Source organism: Pseudoliparis swirei, chromosome 3 (genome assembly GCF_029220125.1).
Source record: "Pseudoliparis swirei isolate HS2019 ecotype Mariana Trench chromosome 3, NWPU_hadal_v1, whole genome shotgun sequence".
NCBI lineage: Eukaryota > Metazoa > Chordata > Actinopteri > Perciformes > Liparidae > Pseudoliparis > Pseudoliparis swirei.
Window position 1 is genome coordinate 12800308 of NC_079390.1, and position 23278 is coordinate 12823585.

At 41.7% G+C, this 23278-nt stretch overlaps 3 protein-coding genes across 4 annotated transcripts; all 3 read left to right on the forward strand.

Moving 5' to 3' along the window:
• Window positions 1–553: 553 nt before the first annotated feature.
• Window positions 554–4562, forward strand: zfpl1 (zinc finger protein-like 1). Its single transcript, XM_056406766.1, has 8 exons — window positions 554–686; window positions 2026–2138; window positions 2231–2342; window positions 2516–2709; window positions 2851–2929; window positions 3044–3232; window positions 3379–3502; window positions 3617–4562. The coding sequence occupies exons 2-8, from the start codon at window positions 2037–2039 to the stop codon at window positions 3801–3803; spliced, it is 987 nt and encodes a 328-aa protein (XP_056262741.1). The 5' UTR covers window positions 554–686; window positions 2026–2036; the 3' UTR covers window positions 3804–4562.
• A 6545-nt stretch (window positions 4563–11107) lies between these two features.
• Window positions 11108–13731, forward strand: si:dkey-273o13.3 (uncharacterized). The gene is made up of 3 exons (XM_056406755.1): window positions 11108–11453; window positions 11654–11749; window positions 11993–13731. The coding sequence occupies exons 1-3, from the start codon at window positions 11325–11327 to the stop codon at window positions 12776–12778; spliced, it is 1011 nt and encodes a 336-aa protein (XP_056262730.1). The 5' UTR covers window positions 11108–11324; the 3' UTR covers window positions 12779–13731.
• A 2923-nt stretch (window positions 13732–16654) lies between these two features.
• On the forward strand, window positions 16655–22067 carry rom1a (retinal outer segment membrane protein 1a). 2 transcript variants are annotated; one of them, XM_056411815.1, is made up of 5 exons: window positions 16655–16764; window positions 17015–17248; window positions 19670–20100; window positions 20227–20473; window positions 20868–22067. In XM_056411815.1, exons 2-5 carry the CDS (start codon window positions 17099–17101, stop codon window positions 21072–21074), a joined length of 1035 nt encoding a protein of 344 aa, XP_056267790.1. In that variant the 5' UTR covers window positions 16655–16764; window positions 17015–17098; the 3' UTR covers window positions 21075–22067. The 2 variants fall into 2 exon arrangements, with proteins under 2 accessions (XP_056267790.1, XP_056267791.1); XM_056411816.1 differs by lacking the exons at window positions 16655–16764; window positions 17015–17248 and adding an exon at window positions 17257–19065.
• The last annotated feature ends 1211 nt before the right edge of the window (window positions 22068–23278 follow it).

Here is a 23278-nt window from a genome sequence, read left to right on the forward strand (position 1 = left end):
TTCAGTGTCAGTGTATGTCTTGGACAGACAGTTATGATGCTATTAGGCACCTGTGCATTTAAAATAAAGCAGAGCCTCCTTCAGTGCACTATTACTGAAACGTTTTTTTTTCATACTGATTAAGAACATGCAGTCAACAACAGATGAAGAAGAAAACAATGACGTTGTGAATATGATAAACACACTTCGTTATATTTTACATGTAACTAATCTATGTGTCATATGTCACACCGAGTTACGTGTTATAGTTGTATAGCTGTGGCTACTGATGTAGCTTACCACCACCGGTATGACTGTGTGTGTATGACTACTGGACTCTGGACTGTAAAGCGACTTTGGGTATTTAGAAAAGCGCTATATTAAAAAAATTGAATGTTATTATTATAACGATCAAAGTGAGAATTGACTCATTGGGGGAAATACATGAATCTGGAGGAACATGCCCTCCAGGTCTGTAGGTGGCGGAGTGCACCTGTTCGTCTGTGACAGAAAGACACGAAGAAGAAACTGAAGCGGAAGAGACGTGGCACATAAACACAGAGAGGAAGCAACCAGCTCGCTGCATTTAAGTTTACTGATGACAGCTTCTGGAGACGCCTTCCACGAGAATCTGACAAGGAAGCTTCAATGACTGCCGGACACCATTACCTGAAGCGAACGGGACTTGATTAAAGTCTGAGTGACAGGTAACGTGTAGTTATTCATCATTTGTGTTGGAACTTCCTCAACTCGACCAGCTAGCTAGCTTAGCTTAGCTCGCTCGCGTTACCTCAGCCGATAACTTCTCAGGGAGCCGCTAATGTTAGCGCAGATACACGTTTAAAGGAGCTGCCTGGAGGTGATTACACGGGTTTGAAGCACGAGGTTCGTGGAACTACGGACTCTTGACCCCCGAAATGTGTCACGTTGCGCTACGATAACTTATGTCAACTTCGCAAAGACCCACGGCATGTTCTAATGCACAGCACCGGACGCTGTGACGTTGCTATTGGGTGACGTTGATAACTAAGCTAGCTTGTGAGACAGGTGTCTGGTATGTTAACCCTGCAGCCTGTTGATGACGATAACGTGGCAACGTTTTCACCACCAACAATGCGGCTAGCCTCATTTGGGATGTGATCCATCCAAGAATTGTGACATGGCAACCAGGACGATACAACATGTATCGCCGACAGTATCATCATGACTAGGAGCCCTGGAAATGCACCAGAATCGGCAATGTGGCTAACATGCTCTGTCACAGGGTATGCCATTTTGTTTAGCAGTTTATTAATATTCGGTCAGTTTGTTTTTTAAAGATCAAGACACAGACAAACCAGACATGAAGGCTTGTCTAAAGTAGGTGCTCAATACAATTGATTTGAGCAAATGAGATGCATTTGCAACCTGGTCTGAAATGGCCAAATGCAATCAGAGATATAATGTGTGTGTATTTATATTATATAAAACACACACATACACATAGTATAATACAAAGTCTAACAATTGACCATCTCATGGTATATATTGTCATATTGCCTCACCCACTACTGAGAAGCAAAGGTATTGCCAACCCATGATATGTAATGTTTATTTTTTTTTACTGCCTATTTGATCATTTCCCTCTACACATACATATGTATTCTAACCTTTAGCATACCTGATTTGGCTGAAGAGTTGCACACATCATACAACAACCTGAGGTTCAAACACTTCTCAAGACGGAAAGCATTAATGTGTCCGCAGTGTTTGGGGATATTTCAGTAACTCAGAGAAAAGGAAAGAGATGCAGTCTTGTCAATGTTTGTCTCTATTGTTTTGCTTCTAGTCTGTATTAAAGACAGCATTCGACACAGGATACATCATTTCAGTGGAAACCGTTTCATTTAATTTGCTTTTGCTCGTTAATGAAGACAGGCTTCTGGCTTCTCGTGATAAACAGGAGGACGGACTGTAATTTACAGAATGACAACATGGACCCTCAGTCTGGAGTATTTTTGTTGTTTACATTCATAACAAACCTGTTTTTGTTTTTACGCAATGCAGCTAATGTGGCTATGGGTCTCTGCAAGTGTCCTAAGAGAAAGGTGACCAATTTGTTCTGCTTTGAACATCGTGTAAATGTGTGTGAGCATTGCCTCGTCTCCAACCACAACAAGGTCAGTCAGTGAATACGTGCCACACAATTTACGTTTGGACAAAGCTTGTAACATCACATTCACGTTCTGTATTTTCACTTGGTGCCCAACAGTGTATCGTGCAGTCATATTTGCAATGGCTCCAGGACAGCGATTACAACCCCAACTGTACTCTGTGTAACACTCTACTGAATGCTCAAGACACCATTAGGCTGGTCTGCTATGGTAAGAGGATCATCCTTTTCAACAGCATTACAATACAAACATGTGTCCACTTCCTGTTAGTTACTTCCTTATCTTCTAGAGATGCAAAACAACAGATGAATTTAATTTAGTCTCAAAAAAAGAAGGTAAAGAAAGACATCCCACTGTGATGTAAAGCTGTTTTCTTTCCCCAGATGTGTTTCACTGGTCCTGTCTTAATAACTTGGCCTCTCGGCTGCCACTCCATACGGCTCCAGCAGGATACCAGTGCCCCACCTGTCGGGGTTCATTGTTTCCTCCTTCCAACCTTGCCAGCCCAATTGCTGATGTGCTGAAAGAACAGCTGTCATCTGTGAACTGGGCGAGAGCAGGTTTAGGGCTGCCGCTGGTAAGAGCCTTTTGACGCTACATTATGCTCTCTAAACCATTAGATCGTCTTCCAGTCTCTGGTTTCTACTTGTATTGAAACATAACATCATACAGATGTAATTGTGTAAGATATGAATAAAACATAATGTTCAACTGACAGATTGAAGAGTCCGTTGGGGTCCTTGAGGAGACCACAGCGAGTGATGTCACTGATTATACTGACTGGTCAACATTTGACGGTGAGCCTTAGGGTTTACTTTTTGCTAAATTACAGCATCTTTTCTCGGTGTTAATTACACAGAATCTTTTAAGTGGTTTCATCAAACTTTTTTTCTTCTTTTTTCTTTGCACAGCCCAAGAGCAAAGTAAGATTTACCCCAGCCACTCTTACAACACCAGCCTCAACCCACCACCAAATCCTGTCCCACCGCCAGCAGAGGAAGACCTCGGAGGTCCTCGGCAAAATGGGGACCAACATAAGCATGAGACTGTGGTCAACTTCACGAATGAAGCTACCCGGGACACAATTACACTACACACAGGTAAAGCAATAGAAAGCCCTCTGAACCTCTTACTCAAAGCAATGCTTGTCTTACCTTCAGCACCCTAGAAGTAAGAACGGATCTTTGGGTCACTTTTATCTACACATGCTGAACATTTATCTTAATAATTCGTTGTTATTCTCCAGCATCGTCGCCAAGAAAGATCTACGACACTCGGGACGTCGGCCACAGCACCGTCACACAGGTTGACATCGACGATGACAAGTACCGACGGCGTCCAACGTTAAGTTGGTTTGCTCAAATTCTCAAGTTAGTACCATGACCTGCTGGGGAACATTTTGTTATGGCTCTGCACTACAAACAAATTACTAGGCTAGTGTCACTGGGATCCCACATTTGTTCTAATTTTTGTTATCCTTTCAGAAATCGCACGGGTGGAAAGCGGACATCTCTGTCCTGGAAGCAGCGGGTCTTCATGCTCCTCGTGGTCGGAGTTCTGGGATTCTTCACCTTGATAATCATCATGGCTAAACTCGGCCGTGCCTCCGCGAGCTCCGACCCAAATTTAGATCCTCTTCTTAACCCCAACATTCGTGTGGGAAAAAACTGATAACAAGCATTGATTCCTTCTTTTACCTTCTGTGTAACACAATATATGCCTGTGCAGAACGAGTTGAAATGGGACTTTCTAATATGTGGTTAGCCCAGCAGAGGGAGCCGTTTACCATACGAGAGTGGAAAAGAGAAAGAGACGCTGTACCTTTTGTTTAAGAATGGATGCAATCTCTGGCATCACACAGTAGACCGTGACACTTTAATGGCCCTTCACTGACCATTAAAAAAAAAAAAACTCAAATTTCCTGGGCTCCACGGGAAGCAGGGTGACAAACACCAGGTGCAAATAGATCTAGGTTTCCGGTTATTGTTGCTCTAATGCTGAAGAGGGGTAGTATTTATATTTTCAAATCCATCTCTAATTTGTAAGTGATCTTTGTAAGTTGTTTTTGATTTTTTAAGTTTGGTAGAAACTAAATGAACACTTCTGATGTGGAAAGAACATCGTTAGCCGACGGAAGAGTCGGTGTGTATGCGACCGATGGCCAAAACGTTCAATAACGTTGACATGTTCATAACCTGACTCCACCTGCTGATTTGATTAGAGCAGCCACTGAGTGTTTTCTCCTTTTAGAGAAGATGTGGCCCTCACAACATGGAATCAAATATACCCCACAGAAAATTAATACATAACTATTTATGGGTGTCTGCATTACTTCTGAAATTGAGTGCATTGCTTTTAGATTTGCGATACATACTGTGTACATTTTCCTGATGTTTTTTTGACTGTCTATTAAATGGGAATACTACAGAATGTCAGTATTCAAAGTTTTTTTCCAAGTCCATGAAATGTGACTATTAATATACTGCTGTGCATTTGCGAAAATGCACTCCTTTCCAAAGCAATACTTGAACTAGAGTAACAACATGCATTAATAATTACTTTAAACAATGAACTGGAGGAAGGACAGCAGGTCACCACTCTTGTTAAAAAATCAAAAATGCCATTTTCAGTGAACCACAAACTTCATTTAACGTTTTTTGCACGTCATTGTTGAATCCCGGAAAAACGCATCTCATGGCCACAACACTTTTTTTAAATAAGAAATTACTTGGAGATATATGAATGTTGTATTGGTAATACAATATGACATTAGATAGCTTCTTAGATTTTCTTTTAATATTGCGTAGGGGATTTCTGGTGTTTCGGAGCTAGTGAATGTGCTGATGGGATAGAGACCAGGGTCAGGTGTGTGGCCTGCTTGTCCAATGCCCTTTACAAACACAACAGAAGTATTCGCTCATCCATATTTAGAGTGGCATCTTACAGGGTTCACAGCAAGAACAAGTGCACTCAGAGGTCAGCCAGTATTTCCTCTTCAAATATGAAAAGTATTTTACTGAAAGTAAAGCAATAATGTGCATGTGAGACACGAGCTGCAGCGTTTTGGCATGGAGAGCGCCGCAATCATTACTATGATGTAACTTCGTCACATGCTGTACTGCCTCGCCATAACCCCCCCCCCCCCCTTCTCCTTTCCAAGTGTATATATGTGTATGTACTCGATGCGTCACGTGTGAATGCTGGTTGCCTCATCTAACTTTCCATTGCCTTCGCCCCACAGTCACGGCAGTGTGGGTTTGACATTGATTGTCGGTGCGCCGGTCTGAGCCACATTGCATCATTGCATTGATGTGGGTAAAACCTGCCAGCGGCAATGGCTGCTGCAATGATGTTCTACAAGATGACGAGGAGGATGATGACAGCTCTGGTCTATGTGCCACCAATCTGCGGTTAGTTAGTGTTGTCTGACTTCACATATAGGAAAGCGGTTGAGTGGACTAATAAAACGTCACATGTGTATTTGCCTTTGTCACTATATTGGAGTTCAATGTGTTTCTCAACTGTGAGTTATTAGATTGCCCATTGCATTGACATAATAGGGACATCCTGGTCAATAACGTGACACTCTGTAGTTCCGTGCATACTGTAGCCAGCACGGTTCCTCTGCTTTGTTCATGTAATGATAATCACAAGTGGAAAATAAAAATATATTTATATATCTTTGTGATGAACTGTTTGAGCTTTTTACTTCTTATCGCAGCCTTTTTTGCTCCAGAGTATTTTCACATGAACAAAGCGAGCGCTATCTTATCCCGACAAGTATTTTGTGAATGTTTTAGTTTACAACTTAAGCAACAGTAGAAGAGGAGACATCTGACACCCACTGTCGTGCCTCAGGTTATACGTTCTCGCTTCAACAGAATACTTTTGCTATTTGGGATGTTCCGCACTAAAGGGACCCCTGTACACGCTGAAGAATGAATGCTTGAGGCCAGAGTTTTTTGGTTGGTTCAGTCACTCAGAGCCTAGATATTTAAAAAATCCATATACCATTATGTGTTCAGGATATCTAAAAAATGTAAATATCACAGAGATATAATGAGATTCTATGGAAAGTAAACATTGTGTTGTATTACATACATGCATGGCAATTTGAGTGGCTATTTGATACAGTTCAAAGTGCAACAAGTGTCCCCTCTGTCATTGGATGGCACAGGAGTATATATTAATATGTCCCCTCTGTCATTGGATGGCACAGGAGTATATATTGATGTGTTCATGTGGGTTGTGCCTCCCAGTTTAATTAGATGGTGCTGAGAGAGAGTTGTTGTGTTTCAATGAACACCACCGCCTGTCATATTCCCAAAGCTTCTTTGAGGACGTAAGTACAGACTTTGGCTGCATGGTAAAATATCTGAATTCACCTCTGTAGCTGCTTTCTGAACTTGACTTGTCTTGCTTTAAGAACTTTGAACTTATTTTGGAGTTAAATGTTACTCAGTGGTGCTTGTGAGCTTCATTTTGCATAAAAAGTCTGCATGTGATTACTTTCCACATTTGCCTTTTCAGTTATTTAATACGTTTTCACGAGTAAGAATATGTTGGTATGACGACCACATTTATAGTGAATTATAATGCTTTCATAATGCATCGTGACTCAACTAAAAAATACACTGAAATCATGTCATAAAACGTTATAGATGTGTCTTATAATGAATTCTAACTGCAAGTCTCTTATGGATATTTCAACTAGTGTTTAACATATAATACATTATGACTGCATGAACCCCCCTATACACACCTTAACAATTTACTGTCATAAGTCATGGTATGCTGTAATAGTCCAGCCAGTTATCACTGTATGTGCTGAGTAAAGTGACGTAAATATTGATGCCTCTATAATAACACATGCTTTATCATGACGTGGTAATGGAACCTCAGGGTGTAAAACCTGTATGATTTATTCAAACTAATTATAATATCACTTATGATGCAGTAGATTATTTTAAATGCATCTCAATGCATTACTCTTTTCTCATAACCAACAATGAAACATTATAATAAATCGTGTGTTATTACGAAAGCATCATTATGTGATTAACTTTTCTTAACACATGCAATGTTAACTTATGATACAGCATGATTTATTTTCAATATAGCTATGAGTGCTAACTACAGTTGATTGTTGGGGTGTTTATAGGTGAGTTAAAGTCGTCATAATGTATCAGTCAACCTCTAGTTTAAAAATATTAAAATGTGTATGTCCTCATAATGCACTATAGATGTGGTCTTCATGTAAATTGTTACCATGGGGTTTTAATACTTAAATACAAGTGAGAAATGATGTGCAAAAAACTTACCAGCAATCCGGTTTCTGGTCTAATAAAACAGTATAGTTTTTTTCAGTACTATTACTGATGCTGTAATAATAGTATAAATCAAAATGTAATTATGGCCAAGTTTCTATTTCTGTAATCGGACGGAAAAGAGTAGTCACAGCAGAGTGAATGATGTACCATTTCCCCAGGGATCAATAGTGTGCCAGTTTCTGCGGACGCCTCTCAGCTGCAGGCAGCAGTTAATGGAGAAATATCTGAAGATTTTTTTGCACCAGAGGCCTCAAAAATCCTAAAACTGAAAATGAGCAACCATCAAGAAAAAGACCACAAGCAAAGAAAGACCGCGAACTCTAAATCTCAGTAAATAAAGCACCATCACCAAGATCAAGGCCATCATCATCGGCAAAAGTTACACCAGTCAGAGGACAATTATGGCTATGAGTATGTTTTATTAATTTATGTTAGTTTTTACATTAGAAGGCTTTCAGTAGAAGCGATGTATTTCCTTCTTATAGGAGTTTTGACTTGTACATTTGATTTGCTAATATAAAAATAATTACCATTATCTTGAACTACTGTGTTGGTATCCAGTGTGTGTTTAACACTCATGTTTCCTCTCTAAAATAGCAGCCATTCAACAGCAGAGGACGACATTTTCAGTGATCATCCACCAGACCATCAGCATCAGAGGGATGATGACAAGACTCATCATCCTCACCACTGCCATCAGGAGCAGAAGCATCGGCGCACTTCTCTTTCAAAAACTCCCCATAGTTCCTCAACTGGTTCATCCTCCTCCTCTTCTTCTTCCTCTTCTTCTTCATCAACACCTTCCTCCTTCTCTTCTTCTCCTTCTTCGTCAACACCCTCTTCTTCTTTTTCTTCTTCCTCTTCCTCTTCAACATCTTCCTCGAGCCTGTCTTCTGAGACCAGCAGGAAGTGTTCAGATAGACGTTCACTGAAGAAGCCCCAGCATTTACAGTCTTGTACCGACATTTCCAGGGAGCACAAGTACTTTGAGGAAGAAGACACCGACACAGCCCCTTTGATAGAGAAAAAAGTTCGTCGAAACAGGCACTCTGTCAAACAGGAGAAAAGCAAATCTTCCCACAATGGCCCCACTCAGGCCCTGAAGAAAAAATCGAGGCCCAAAAGATGCTCAGGAAGTAATGGAAGTTTCCGCAAAGCCAAATCAATGGAGGCTCTTACTAGATCCAAAGAGAGAGATCGGCATGGAAATGAAGATGAAATTGAACTCGAGAGGAAAAAAGGTGAAGCCAGGAAGAATTTAATGAAGGAAAAAAAGAAGTTCTCTGCCTTCCTTAATGAGATCACTCGGCAGGTTCTCAGCCCAATGAGGCTCACCACGCTTGGGGTTACAAATGCCCAAAGACCCTCCACACCAGGTCCGGTGTCTGTTAGATCCAGTAAAGGAGAAAGCAGCACTGAGAAACACGGGCAGCAGAGGAGTCGACATGCCAGTGCAGATTCAGTGAGCTCCAGCAAGCGCTCTTCCTGTGCTTCTCCCTCGAAATCTTTCCGTCACCGTCACCGTTCCACAGATTTAGAACATCGCCTGGATCACAGCTGTTTGAAAAGACATGACTCGTGGTCCCAGACTTCCCAGCATCGCTCCCATTCACCGTCTTGTGAGCACGACCGCCACCATCATCGGGGAGACCATCACATTTCTAGTCATCACCATCACCACGGACACCAACACAGTCCTGTCGATCATCATAAGGATCATCACTATGGTGACCATCACCACAAGAACCATGACGGCACATCCCATCGCCATCACTCTGGAGACCATCATCATGGAGACCATCACTCTGGAGACCATCATCATGGAGACCATCACTCTGGAGACCATCATCATGGAGACCAATGCAGCCCAAATCCCCAACATGGAGAGCATCAACACCATAGCCACCATCATAGACCTTCTCTTCACCATCACCATGGAGACCACCAAGGCCATGCTCAACACCATCAACATGGAAAGCACCAGATTACAACTGATCATCAAAAAGGTCACCACACCCCAACACATCACCATGGAGACCATCATAGTTCAGGTCACCTGCATCACCATCGAGACAAGCACAGTCCAGGCCATACGCATCCCCATGGAGATCATCACAGTCCAGGCCATCAGCATCACGATGGAGACAAGCACAGTCCAGACCATAAGCATCACCATGGAGACAAGCACAGTCCAGACCATCAGCATCACCATGGAGACCAACATAGTCAAGACCAGAAGCATTCCCATGGAAATCACTACAGCCCAGACCATCAGCATCACCATGGCGACCATCACGGTTCAGGTCACCTGCATCACCACCATAGTCATGACCATCAGCATCACCATGGAGACCATCAGCGTCACCGTGGCAACCGCAACAGTGAAACTCATCTGCATCTGCATGGAGACCACCACAGTCCCGGCCATCAGCATCACCATGGAGACCATCATAGTCCGGGCCATCAGCATCACCATAGTGATCATCAGCATCACCATGGAGACCATCATAGTCCGGGCCATCAGCATCACCATAGTGATCATCAGCATCAACATGGAGACCACCGCAGTCCCGGCCATCAGCATCACCATGGAGACCATCATAGTCCGGGCCATCAGCATCACCATCGAGATCATCACCAAGGACATCAATCTGAATCACATCCCAACCAGCCTCCCTCCAAAGACAATGACCTTGACCCCGACTCTCAAATAAAGGGGCGTTCCTCTGGCGGCCCCCCTGCACACAGCCATCAGGGATCTATCTCCAATAAAAATGAGTCGCCCAGCAACACCAGCATCCCCTCCAGTCACGGCGAGGAGCGGACGAGCTTCATAGGCTCATCGCTACATAAAGTACGGCCTTTCTCTTTGAGTTAAGCCATTCATTAAGTGATTATTGGCAAGTCAATAGTTGCCCTTGTTATACATGCTTGATTAACTGGTTATGTAATAATGTTCCACTCATTTGCTTGCCTATTGATTTGGACATCCGTGTGCATGTCACAGTGTACACTAGATTAGTTATTACAGAACAATAGATTTGCTATGATGCCCAATCTAATGGTAAACAAAGTGACACTCCAAATTGATCTGTTCTTTATGCTTCTTTCAATTTTCAGGTCATCTTTTTCATTTTATTCTTTGGGCATCATTGATTATATTTCCAAAGTTTCTTCTCAAAGTAACTTTTTTCCCTTTCATATAGGAAAAGGCACATGAACTTGGTAGAATCATGTAAGTGTGAATTATTTTGGGTTTGCTAACTGGAAACAACCATAGTCCAAGTGACTATGCTTGTAATATTTTACATTGATAAATTGGATTTTTCTTGATGCGAATATAATAGAAAATACTGACCTGTGTAAAGTTAGACCTAATCTGTAAAATGAGAGTATTAAGAGCAACCAAAAGAAATAAGGATTATTCAAATGAATTCCTCTCATGCTCATGTGTATATCTGACAGGGACCTACAGGGGCAGAATGAAGGTCTGCATCACAGCTTGCTGAAGACAGCAGTGAGGATGGAGTGTTTCGGAGAGGAGTTCATAAGCAGCCAAAAGCTTTTGGAGGCAGAACTTCAGAGGACACGTACTGAGTTTAGCAACCTCACAGAGAGGTTTAGGAGGTAACGAATGCACGGGTATCACCTTTTCCTCTTCTGGCAGAGTCCTGTTTACTCTACATAATGACACACCGATCATGTGAGTCATCTTCATATTTCCATAGGAGACGGATGTCATTTGTCACCAATAGAAAGAGATCTGAAGAATAGAGATCTGACAGAGTAATCAATCGAATCAGTATGAACAAGGATCGGCACTGATCTATTGTCATCAATGTATCTCACCTAACCTTACACAATGTGCATGCATACCGCAATATATTGTAACTTCTCTTTCTTTGCCTGTGTCTTATTCTTCAGACTACACGACAACTGCTCCTCCACACAGCAGACTAATAATCTTCTCGAGCAAAAGATTCAGTCAGTGGTGAGATTGGAAGCATCTCTGTGTTCCTTTTGCGGCAGCATGATTCTTCAGAAACATGAACATGATTGTAAAAGCACGTTTTGAGACACGCAGGAGTCTTTTCCTGCAGTCGTAAAGGTTGACTGAGCGGTGACTCTTGGGTGGAGGTATTACTGAAGGTTTACCCGTGACAACTGTGCTTCCTGTGCTTTCTGTGTCAGGCTCAGAGTATGGAAGGAGAACGTGAGAGGTTGAACCAGCGTATTTCAGCACTGACAGAGCAGATCGCTGATGCGAAATGTGCGGAAACATTCAGTGTAAGATTTTTTTCTTCCCTCTTAAAGTCAAGGCAAACTTTTTTGAGTTCGCAAATGCAATCAAAGGCATTTGTGAAGACATGACAAAAATAGACAGGCCAAAACATACAAATGAAATAGATAGGCCTCAGTCAAACTGTTTTGCACATTCAGCTTCAGTATGATTTTCCTTATTCATCCAGAAACCTTCTTTGCGTCATTCAATTAATGAACTGATCATGTTCTAACCTCTACTTCCTGTAGGTTACATCAGTGCTAAACAAGACTGACCTTCATTTTCAGTCAGCTGATGCCACTAATCCGATGGTTCCTCCCATCACTCCCCCTCCGGCACAGTTCATGGACAGCCATACTAACTACGAAAAGGCCAAAGGCAGCGGGCAGGATCAATCGCTGGGGCCGGTTCCAGAGGAGGAGGAAACTGACTGGTCAGAGAAGGGAGACGAGACCCCACGATTCATACCGACAGGATCGAACCAAGGTCACGTATGGAGACACCAGGAAGCGGATGTCGACAAAGACAGCGAGTCGGGGGGTGGGGAAATTGTCAGGCAACCCTCTCCATGCCCACTGCAGAAACCTCATCTCCAGTTCACCATTCACAGCGAGAACCTGTCTGACGGCGTGACAGGCGAGGGCACATACAGGGTCACCACAAGTCCGAACCTCGGCTCCGCCGTCCTGATCCGGTCAGCTAGCCTGGAGGAACTGCCCCTGGCTCGCCACCACATGCAGAAGGAGCTGCGAGGTACGGAGGCCATGATGGACCTCCACCACCAAGGGCACGAAGCTATCGAGGATTTAGATAATGAGATAATTCATTACTGGAGATCGAGCAGCGACCGGCCGATAGAAAGCAGGACATCAGAGACAGATAGCAGCCTGGCCAGCCTGGAGTCCGCCGAGCGGATGCTCAGTCAATTCATATGTGGATCGCAGCCCGGTGAAGGGCATGGCAGGGCCGAGGTGCACGGCCGGACGGGAGGGATTCCAGACGAGGTGTTGAAAGGGGAGCGAACACAGCTGTGACGGATACATCAGTGCACTGTTCACTGTGTCTGGAATACTAAGTTACTTTGATCTTTATTTAGTCTAAACAATTCAAAAGAAGCTCTTTTTCAGTGGCTCGGTGGTTCAGCCCCTCTAGTTGACATGTCGTTTGAGGAAACATGACCTTTGAGTCGAAACTGCAAGATGTACAGTTTTCACTTTGTTGCAAACTTTTCAGACAGCTCATTGGGCTTCCTCAGTTGTTCTTTTTAATGCAAACTGCTCTTAAATAGACACATATTTCAAGTTTGAAACAAGCCTCTAAAACTAGAGATCAATACAACCAACATTTGTAAAGTGAAATTGGTGGCAGATTAACATAATATATTTAATCATAAATAATATTTTTCTTTACCTTGAGCTTAGATTTGGTCTTTTAATGGAAAATGCAAATGTATATTTTTGTTGTGTATATATAGAGAGATACAGGCATTTCCTTACACGTTGTTAGTTTGTTACATATTATTCTGTTTGCTTTATTGCATATAACATTATTTTTTAAGCGTCTCTGTGTATTTAGAAAAGCGTTATATAAGTTTGAATTATTATTATGTATAAATATATAGTGTATTTATTGTGTAGGTAGACATGCATTGTTGAATGCATTGTTTAATGCTACGTACAAAAAGTGTTGAGTATAACAACAAAAATAAAATAAAACATCCCAAAAAATTGGGGTAAAGTTTGTTTCAGTGTTTTCCTGCTAATTGATTTTCCTGTTTTAAAATGTAATCATAGCATGTACTGTATACAATATGGTATACTTATAAATACAGTTATGAAATAGCTTTAAATATGTGCATATGAAAACTATTGTCCTGTGTTTGTGAAGACGTGTATTCCCTCGAATGAGCCTTCGAATTGAACACATTTCACAAGATTATGTAAATGTCATCTGTATAACTCTGTCCATGTAACATTTAATAAACCAAGTTAAGAAACAAAAAGTAATGAATTGAACTGCCTACATTTGTTTTACTTCTGATCAACTTTCCTTGAAAATGGAGACAGATCTAGGGAGGAATCTTTCTAAAAGGAGCTCCATTGGAAAGGTTATGGGAAGCTGAGGGTGAATGATCAGGGACAATGTTAGAATGGTCATCAACTCCATGTATATAGCCTGTCATGTGAAAAAAAAAATGTCCATGACCTCCTTTAAGGAGAGTTGGCAAAGTACGGAGGTCATTGAGATTTTAGCTGGTAGGATGTTGGGATTTCTGCAGCCTCAGGTCTGGCCTTTAAGTTTCAGGGTCGTGCTCCAGCTCTTTTCTGTTTTGCAGTTAATCAAATAGTAACTAAAATGGGCACTCGGTAGAGCACATACCTTCGCATATCACAAGATTGGGCATTGAATTATAAACATTTTGGCATTAGTTGCATGCCAATTGGATATAAATTGACCGCGCTATGGTAAAAAGAAGATTTTGACCTATTCATGACCATGACCTTGACCTTTGACCCGATCGATCCCAAAATCTAATAAAATGGTCCCCGGATAATAACCAATCATCCCACCAAATTGCATGCGATTCAAGAAGATTTTTACCTTTTTCATGACCTTGACCTTGACCTTTGACCCGATCGATCCCAAAATCTAATCAAATGGTCCCCGGATAATAACCAATCATCCCACCAAATTTCATGCGATTCGGTTTAATACTTTTTTACTGCACGCACGCACGCACGCACGCATACAAATACACGGCGATCAAAACATTTGGCTACTTTATTATACGTGTGTTTTATGAAATTAGACAATGGACAGGAACGCATTGAAATCATTATCTAATCAGATATAGCACACTGCCATAAAAGCACTGCAAACCTGAGATAATATTTGACATATTCATTATTTATATAGTTTGACACAATTCTTTTCACATTATTCTGCCGATAAGAGTGCGAAAATGTAGGCTTAAACTTTTCAGTCGTGGAAACAGTACATTTTACGGCAACTTAACAAGCCATATCTGACCTGTTTTCAGTTTATTTCTCCCCATAAACGTTATCTCTTGAACATGTAATGCAACCAGGGCCGGAGTGGGGCCACTTTTCAGCCCGGGAATTTCAGGCTCAAGACCAGCCCACTTTTTTCATGGTAGTGGAAATTGGATAAATGAAGCAACAGTTCAGCTCTTACTATCCTGTAGTTCTTTTATTAATACCATGGTCCAACAAATAATGTAACGGTTAAATACAACAATAATAATCCACTTAAGATGAGAAGTTAACAAAAAATATGCACAACATTAAAAAAGGCAGAAGGGCGTAGCAGGGGTGTCAGACTCAGATTAGGCAGTAGGCCAGATTTGTTGGAGTGAGACCTCATGGGGGCCGTCATTGGCATGGTCATCATTTTTCTGCATGAGTATTATATAGTGGTGATTTACTCCTTTACTACACCCACTTCTGAGCAAACAATGCATATTGGTTCACCAAGTACTGTCATATACTGCTCTTTCTTAGAATATATAACTTTAAATCATATAGTTTCCTCTGTTATCCTCTCTACCTGTCCCTGTCGTCATGGCCTCCTCATTGCAAATGTCGGGCTCATCATTTTCAGCAGGAGACTGTCTTATCTGCTGCTCCGAAGCTACAAAGACAAATTAAGAGTCATATTACTGCATACTTCAATATCAATAGTATATATCAATATTTGCATAATATTTGCAAAGTCTATGGATCGCCATATTTTGGGTGATATAAAAAGGCTAATATTTTAATTCAATTTAATATTTTGCTTGGGAATAGGTTGACAACGCTACAATGATATTAATCAAGGCTACAACGTTAGCCGAATAGTTATGTTGCTAATCATTAGGCCTTTGTCTCTCTTTACCAGTTGCCACTTGTGTTTATCCTCTTGAAAATAAATCTGTAAGCTTGGCACATTTGGCAGCATCCTCCTCCAATGCCTTTATTTTTTTCAACCTGGCTTTTTCAGCCCCTCCTGCCCTCTTCCTCCCTGACGCGTATCGCTGCGGTCAGGCCGGCCCAGCTATCCGTAGCTGAGAGAACTTTTTGGAAAAGACCGCTAAGGACCGAACCAACTCTATTATTTGGGAGGGGTGAACTTCCTCGCACGGTAACCCATGCAGAGGCTGCGGTGTCAGAATGCGGAACATGTGTAGCCCACTTTAAGAGAAGATGAACTAACGTGACAAATGTCAACAAATAAAATTCTCGACCGGCCCAGAAGTGAAGCGGCCCACCGGGAACTCTCCCGATTCTCCCGATTACCCACCCCGGGCCTGAATGCAACGCTACCAGCTCTTGTTAGGTATCGGTTGATAATCTGCACTTCGCTTTTTTCCTGCTTTCAGCTTTTGTTATTATATCGGCCTTTTAAAAGTCCGCTATCTGCAAAAGCCTCACCAAGCTCCTATCATTGCTGCTGACACTTAGTCCTGTTTGTGTACAAACTGTATTAAAATAACAGACAAACCAGCAGCACTAAGCATGATTTTCACCTCTACACATTACACATTGGTTTGTATTACAAGTAGAACCAGTGTCAGTGGCAAAAAGAGCCTCATCGTGCTGTTAAGATCCCATACAAGAAATAAAGGAAATCAAAATGAGATATCGTAATCAAATATGAATCAGAATGTATTCATCTGAATACATATCTCATTTCATCTCAAATTGACTCCACCTTATGTGTGCATTCGAGGACAAGTGTTTCGCAGTTATTGGCTTATGATCATATCCATCACCCTGTCAGGCTCAATTTGTTTTGTCATCCTGTCCCGCTGTGTGAGCGCTTAATGCTGAGCAGACAATGGCCTGGATTCACAGACGCTTTAATAGGATACGTAGGCATTAGTGCTAAGACGCCAGCAGCATCCAGGTTTGCCAAATCCAGTGTGCCAAATCCACTGTGTGGCACACTGGATGGGACATAGTGGTCGGTGGTGACAACTGAACATTTTTTGGGGGGACTTTTTGGGGAGACAAATAAGGTGAGTTTTGATGCACTAACATCTGTTTAATTGGCAACTTGTGAAGCTGTCAATCTTTATCATCCAAGGGTTTTGCACTAACCTCCCTTGACATTTTATTTCTTTAGGACGAAGTTTGCTCTCAGAAAAAAACATCACATCAGTGTGTTTTTATTTGTGCTCGCTCTCGCTACTGGTTTATTTTCCTATTTCAGTGTCGAATTTCAGTTTTGTCACCGTCCTACCTCTGACCTCTCTTTCCTCTTGGCAGAAAAAGCCCAGCATCGGCCCTCGTTGCCTCGTGGCTCTCCTTCCCCTATTCCCCCGGTAAGACTCGGATTCCCTCACTGCAACCATGGTGGTGATGAAGATGAAGTTCCCCTTTCAGAAAAGGGTGAAGCTAGCCCAGGGACTGTGGCTCCTCTCCTGGTGTGCCACAGTTGCCGGGGCTTTCACGTTCAGCCTGGGCTGCATCCTCAAGACGGAGCTCCGCAGGAGGGCAGAGGTACTCAAGTTTTGCTGAAGCTCATTTCATTTCAATCCAGAGCTTTATTGTTTTTGGAAGTTGTAAGGTGACAGTTGATTACACACTCGAGTACTGATTTACATGAATAAGAATAAGACTGTATTGGCTTTTATTACGCAGACAAGGAATTTGACTCCGTATTTTCCGTTGCTCTCAGTGTACATACACATAAATATACAAAAATAAAACAACAAAAAAACAAGACAAGGACAACAAAGAGGCATAAACAGCATGCACACTGTGCCTGTCTTACTTTTAAATTGTACAAACTGTACGGGAGAAAACATGGAAATGGGACGAAGGGTGTTGAAAGGACTAATTAAATCTCATACGGTCAAAGAAATGTCCTTGTTAGGGACCAACTAGAGGTAAATACACCTGTGACCCACTTTGGATCCTGACTCATAATTTAATAAACCAGTCTTTGTCAGTCCTAATCACCCTAATCCCTACTCCTGAAGGCAGTCAACACAACTTTGCATTAATAAAAAAACTGAATGTTTTTTAGCTTATATGAATGTATTCTATTTCCAATAGAAAGTAGTTGGCGTCATTCAATAATTTGCATCCTCCAAAACATAATATTTGCACAGCTACGCATTTACTGCTCTGATATTGACAGTGTTTTGTAAAATAAAGTAGCAACATATTTATTTAAATGATAATAATGTTTTGCAGCAGAGGTCATGACAGAATTCTGTTTTCATGGCTCTACAAAAAGTGTAAGTGTGACTATTATGGACGGGGAAAGAAAATTTGAAATAAATGCAATAAATTACAGAATCTATGAGTCTGACAGAAATGTACTCATGTCATGTCCCATTGAAGTTTACCCCACTGATCTTCATCCCATTATGTTGCACTGAAGTAAAAACTGTGTAATAAAAGTAATCAAATGTAAGATGTTAAAAAGCCACCTTATTCTGTATAATACTGAGAGTGTCTTCCAAGACACATAAACGGTCACACATGCTTAATTAAGTATGCAAGTTTATTCAAGTAGTGTCTTCTCATTTCTAATATGAGAATTTCCAGACTTGTGGTTTGCGCAAAAATCCCTGCAAAAAACTGTAAATTATGCTAATTTAGCAAATACTTTTGCACATAATAGATTCAAGATTCAAGATTCAAGATGTTTTATTTGTCACATACACACACAGGGTGTGCAGTGAAATGAAAGTGGCAATGCTCAGCAGGAATGTGCAAGGGCAACAAGTACACACTATTTACAAATAAAAAACAACACAATATTTACAGTAAGTGTGTGTGTGTGTGTGTGTGTGTGTGTGTGTGTGTGTGTGTGTGTGTGTGTGTGTGTGTGTGTGTGTGTGTGCCTAAGAGGGGCAGTTGTGTGGGTCTATGTGGGGGTCCTGGTGAGGTCGGAGTTCACAATCCTGATGGCCTGAGGAAAGAAACTCCGTCTCAGTCTCTCTGTTCTTGCAGCGTGACTACGGAGGCGCCTGCCTGACCGCAGCAGCTGAAACAGTCTGTTGTTGGGGTGGTGAGGATCCTTCATGATCCTGCCGGCTCTGGTTCTGCACCTCCTGGTGTACAAGTCCTGCAGGGTGGGGAGTGTAGTTCCAATAGTGCGCTCAGCCGAACGCACTACTCTCTGCAGAGCCTTCCTGTCCTGAGCGGAGCAGTTGCCAAACCAGGCTGTGATGCTTCCTGTCAGGACGCTCTCTACAGCTCCAGAGTAGAAGGACTGAAGGATCCTCTGGGAAACTTTAAATTTCCTCAGCTGCCTGAGGTGGTAGAGGCGCTGCCTTGCCTTTCTCACCAGAGTGTCTCATGATGTATGAACTTATAATACTACATTTAACAAAGGACGGATAATAACTGCTTTTATATATGAACTTGTTAATTTTTTCTAACGGTGAATCTTGCCAGCAAAATGTAGACGGAGCGAGAGAATGAACTAGTGTGTATGTCACTGTAGGTGTCCTTGAGCAACACAGCTCAGCCTCTTGAAGTGATGAGCTGCTCAGTGCTCATTAAACTTTGATTAAACTGTGACTGTAATGCTGCTGATGAACATTCTTACACATACAATTAGGAGAGCTCCCCTTTATAAATAAAGGTTGAAGTCTCCTGACCCTTCAAGCGTTCATCAACACACATGTTGTCAAAACTCATGGAACTTTTTGTATAAATTTAAGAATGTGAAGTCAAGGACAGTCACATCTAAACATCTCTAAATGCAACCATGTCTGGATGTTGATCCTCTAGCAGCAACACATAGCCACAATGCTTCTGTTAGGTACTTTTGTTTAGCATATTTTCATATGATTGTTGAAATATGATGCATCATTTGAACACGGTATATGTCCTGCTGTATGTTTAATTACAGCAAACAAATATAGTTTTTACTACTAACATTATTGTGTGACTCCCTTCCAGGTAATGGATAACTCCAACGTACATGTCGTGCCCAATACCCTCATTATAGTTGGTCTGGCCTCCCTGGGTATCAACTACTTTGCTTCAAAGATCTGCCAGGACGCTCTGGATGCCGGGCGGTTTGCTCGCTGGAAGAGCATGCTGAAGCCCTATTTCGCCATCTCTTGCTTCTTCACTGTCCTCATGCTGCTATCTGTCATCATGAGCTATGCAATGAAGGGCAGCCTGGAGTCATCCCTGAAGGTCGGCCTAAGGAACGGCATCCGCTTCTACAAGGACACAGACACCCCGGGCCGCTGCTTCCAGAAACAGAACATCGATCGCCTGCAGATGGAGTTTCAGTGCTGTGGAAACAATGATTTCAAGGACTGGTTTGAGTTCCAGTGGATCAGCAACCGCTACCTGGATTTCAGCTCCAAGGAAGTGAAAGAGTAAGTTGTGCAGAATATTACAAGAGTGGATTTCCCATATTGAGGTTGTGAATGGAAAAACAAGGACATTTGATTATCGTACTGAATCTGCAATCTAAAAACAAAACCTATCACTTGTTTCCTCAGCCGCATCAAGAGCAACGTGGATGGTCGTTACTTGCTAGATGGAGTCCCGTTCAGTTGCTGCAACCCCACCTCTCCACGGCCATGCATCCAGTATCAGCTCACCAACAACTCGGCTCACTATAACTATGAATACCAAACCGAGGAGCTCAATATCTACCTCCGAGGCTGCAGAGAGGCACTGGTCAACTACTACATGGGTCTGATGAACACAATTGGGGCTGGAGTACTGTCAGTCTTCCTCCTCCAGGTATACTTTTAGAAGAATCACAGTCATTTTACAGTCAGTTGTTTGAGCTAGAGTGAGCTTTTAAATTTGGAATGCGTTGATGGGTAACATTGGCTTTTTGGGGAATTGTACAGCTGCCAATTTGTTATAAAACCACATTATAACATTGTGTCATGTCTTTATAAGCACATGAAAAAATAAAATGTGCTGCAACAACCCACCCACTACGCAGGCGAGATGCAAAGTTTGAAATGCAATTTCAGCTTTTTGGGGGTCTGCTGTGCACAATTTCTGCAGAATCCATCAATCCCCGCTTCTGTTGTGTGGTGTATGTGGATCCTTGATGATGTTCTCTAATGGAATCTGCTTCTACGTCTAACCTGCTCCCCTATCTCTCCACCTTCCTCCCTGCCAGGCTTCTGTGCTGGTGAGCCTGCGGTTCCTACAGACCGCCATGGAGGCAGTGGAGGGGAGCGAGAACACAGAGATTGAGACAGAAGGGTACTTGCTGGAGAAATCGGTGAAAGAAACCGTCATGGAGTTCATCGAACCTGTGATGAAGTTCTTCCTGCTTAAAAACCAGGTGGAGGAGGGCACTGCTGGAAAGCCAGAAACCGTCTAAAGCACAAATGATGTACACACATGTAAATATTTTTTACACACAGATAACTAATTATTGGAATTTGAAAGCTGAATATTAATCACAAATTTCTACGAATTTCAAAGACTCATTGATAGTATTTTGTATTGTCCAATCACCATCACAGGTTAGGTGAATGTTTACTATATACCTTTTCTTTCCCATTCACATTACGTATGCGGAACTGATAGCACCTCCGGTAACCACATGCTGGACGACATCACCAAAGATTCCCACAGACGTTATAGTAAACCCATGATTTTTTGGGGAGAATTGTCAATACCCATCTATTTAGAATAAATAATTTCATTCATTGGTTTTGTTTTTTATTTGAATGATAAGGCCACTAGACAGACATGAGGCACAATGCTTTGCTGCACACCAGAAACATGGGACATAATATAACAGATGTCTTATTAAAGTTGGATGTTATTAAATGCCTTATGTTGTGGGTTTACTTACTGCTCCATTTTCTAACAGCATGCAGACATAAAAACACTTAAAATGTCAGATGTCACCGCCCATAACAGGTTCTGCATGTTGCTAATTTCTCCCTGCGTCTCTTCTCCCTGCCAGTGAAAGGAACAGGATTATGAAGATTGATATAATCAACGTCAGTAATGCAGTGAAAGCCGTCAAGTGTGTCCTCTGTTCTGACACCTTTGTTAAAGCTTGTAATCCCCTTTGTTAATACTCAAGCTGCTGTCCTTGCCGTTAGATACCTGCGTCCGGTGGATATCAGATGCAGAGAACTATACCAAGGCTTTTTTTGCTTATAAAAAATGATACACACTGTACCGAAAAAAAAGATTTTCAAATTGGTGTTCTTTACTCATGTCCTTGGGCAGCTCATTTGATTTAAAAAAAGAGAAATATTCTACAGTGTCTCTAGAGACAAAATATTGCTTAATATCTGGAATCAGAAATATCAACCTGTGTGAATAGCTTTATTAAAGATCCTTTTAAAAAACATGACTATGTCTTGTGTGCTTTTCTGGGGATAGGCAGACCTCCTATGTCTCAAAACAAGAGCACCATATTTAGGCCTACAATCACCAATACAGATCTCAGATGCTTCCCATGTTTTCTTATTGCAAAAGATTCAATCTGTTCATCCTAATTGTATTTGATTATCTGGTTTGTAACTGTAACTGTTGTTATTAATGCATCTTTTTTCTGGGAAGTTGGCTTAGGCTCACCACAAGATGCCTATTATTATTATTATTATTATTATTGTTGTTGTTGTTGTTGTTGTTGTTAGTAGTAGTAGATTATTATTATTTTTAGGTTAGAGTTTACAACGACCATTGCATGATGATATTGTTAATTACATGACAGTTAACCCAATATAGTATTCCCGTCCACCTTGCAGGACAAAACAAACATGTTAATATGGTACAGCAACACCTAGGTACTAGTTTATTTTAGGAACAGGTGAGAAGACTTCACAGCAGCTAACCCAAACAACACAGCAGTTTATTAGCACACTGACACAGCAATATAGAGCTGGGTATCGCATACCTTAACATTAACCACCGCAACATGTCACCGTGGCGCTTTCAAACAGCGAGTCTTTATCATTGCCACCTACCTCATTTACAACTTAAACCCGAAGGCAGCCCTGGCCCCGAGGCCAGTCAGCACATCACGCTGTTATCACTGCATCGCCCGCAGCCATGCAGATTTGGTGTTTGTCTGTTCGGCAACAAGAAGCTCCTCTGCGCGTGTGTGGGGCCCTCATTAACAATGGACTCATTATATCAGGAACTGGACATTGACCAGACAATATTTTCATGTATTTCTTAGTTTTACTGATTGTTAATAGTTTCATTTATTCACCTGGCATGTGCGTATCTGCAATCGAGGCTTGAATTGTGTGAGATGTTAATGCAGGTTATGATGAGTAAAGCCTAAATGTAATTACAAAGTAATAGCTATTTTATAATATATATATTTTTAATTAATTTAAAAAATGATTTTCTTCATTTGTATTTTCTTATTGCACTATTGTCTTCCTCTGTTGCTGTGCTTTAATCCAGCAGCGCTGCTTCCAGTCCAATTTACTTTAACGGGAGCTTTTAATCCAATCAGATTTCAGCTCCACAGTATGGAAGAAGAGCAGCTCATCTCAGGCCTTCACACAGGCCAAGACAAGTACAGCTTGCTTGAAGTACATGGGGACCTTA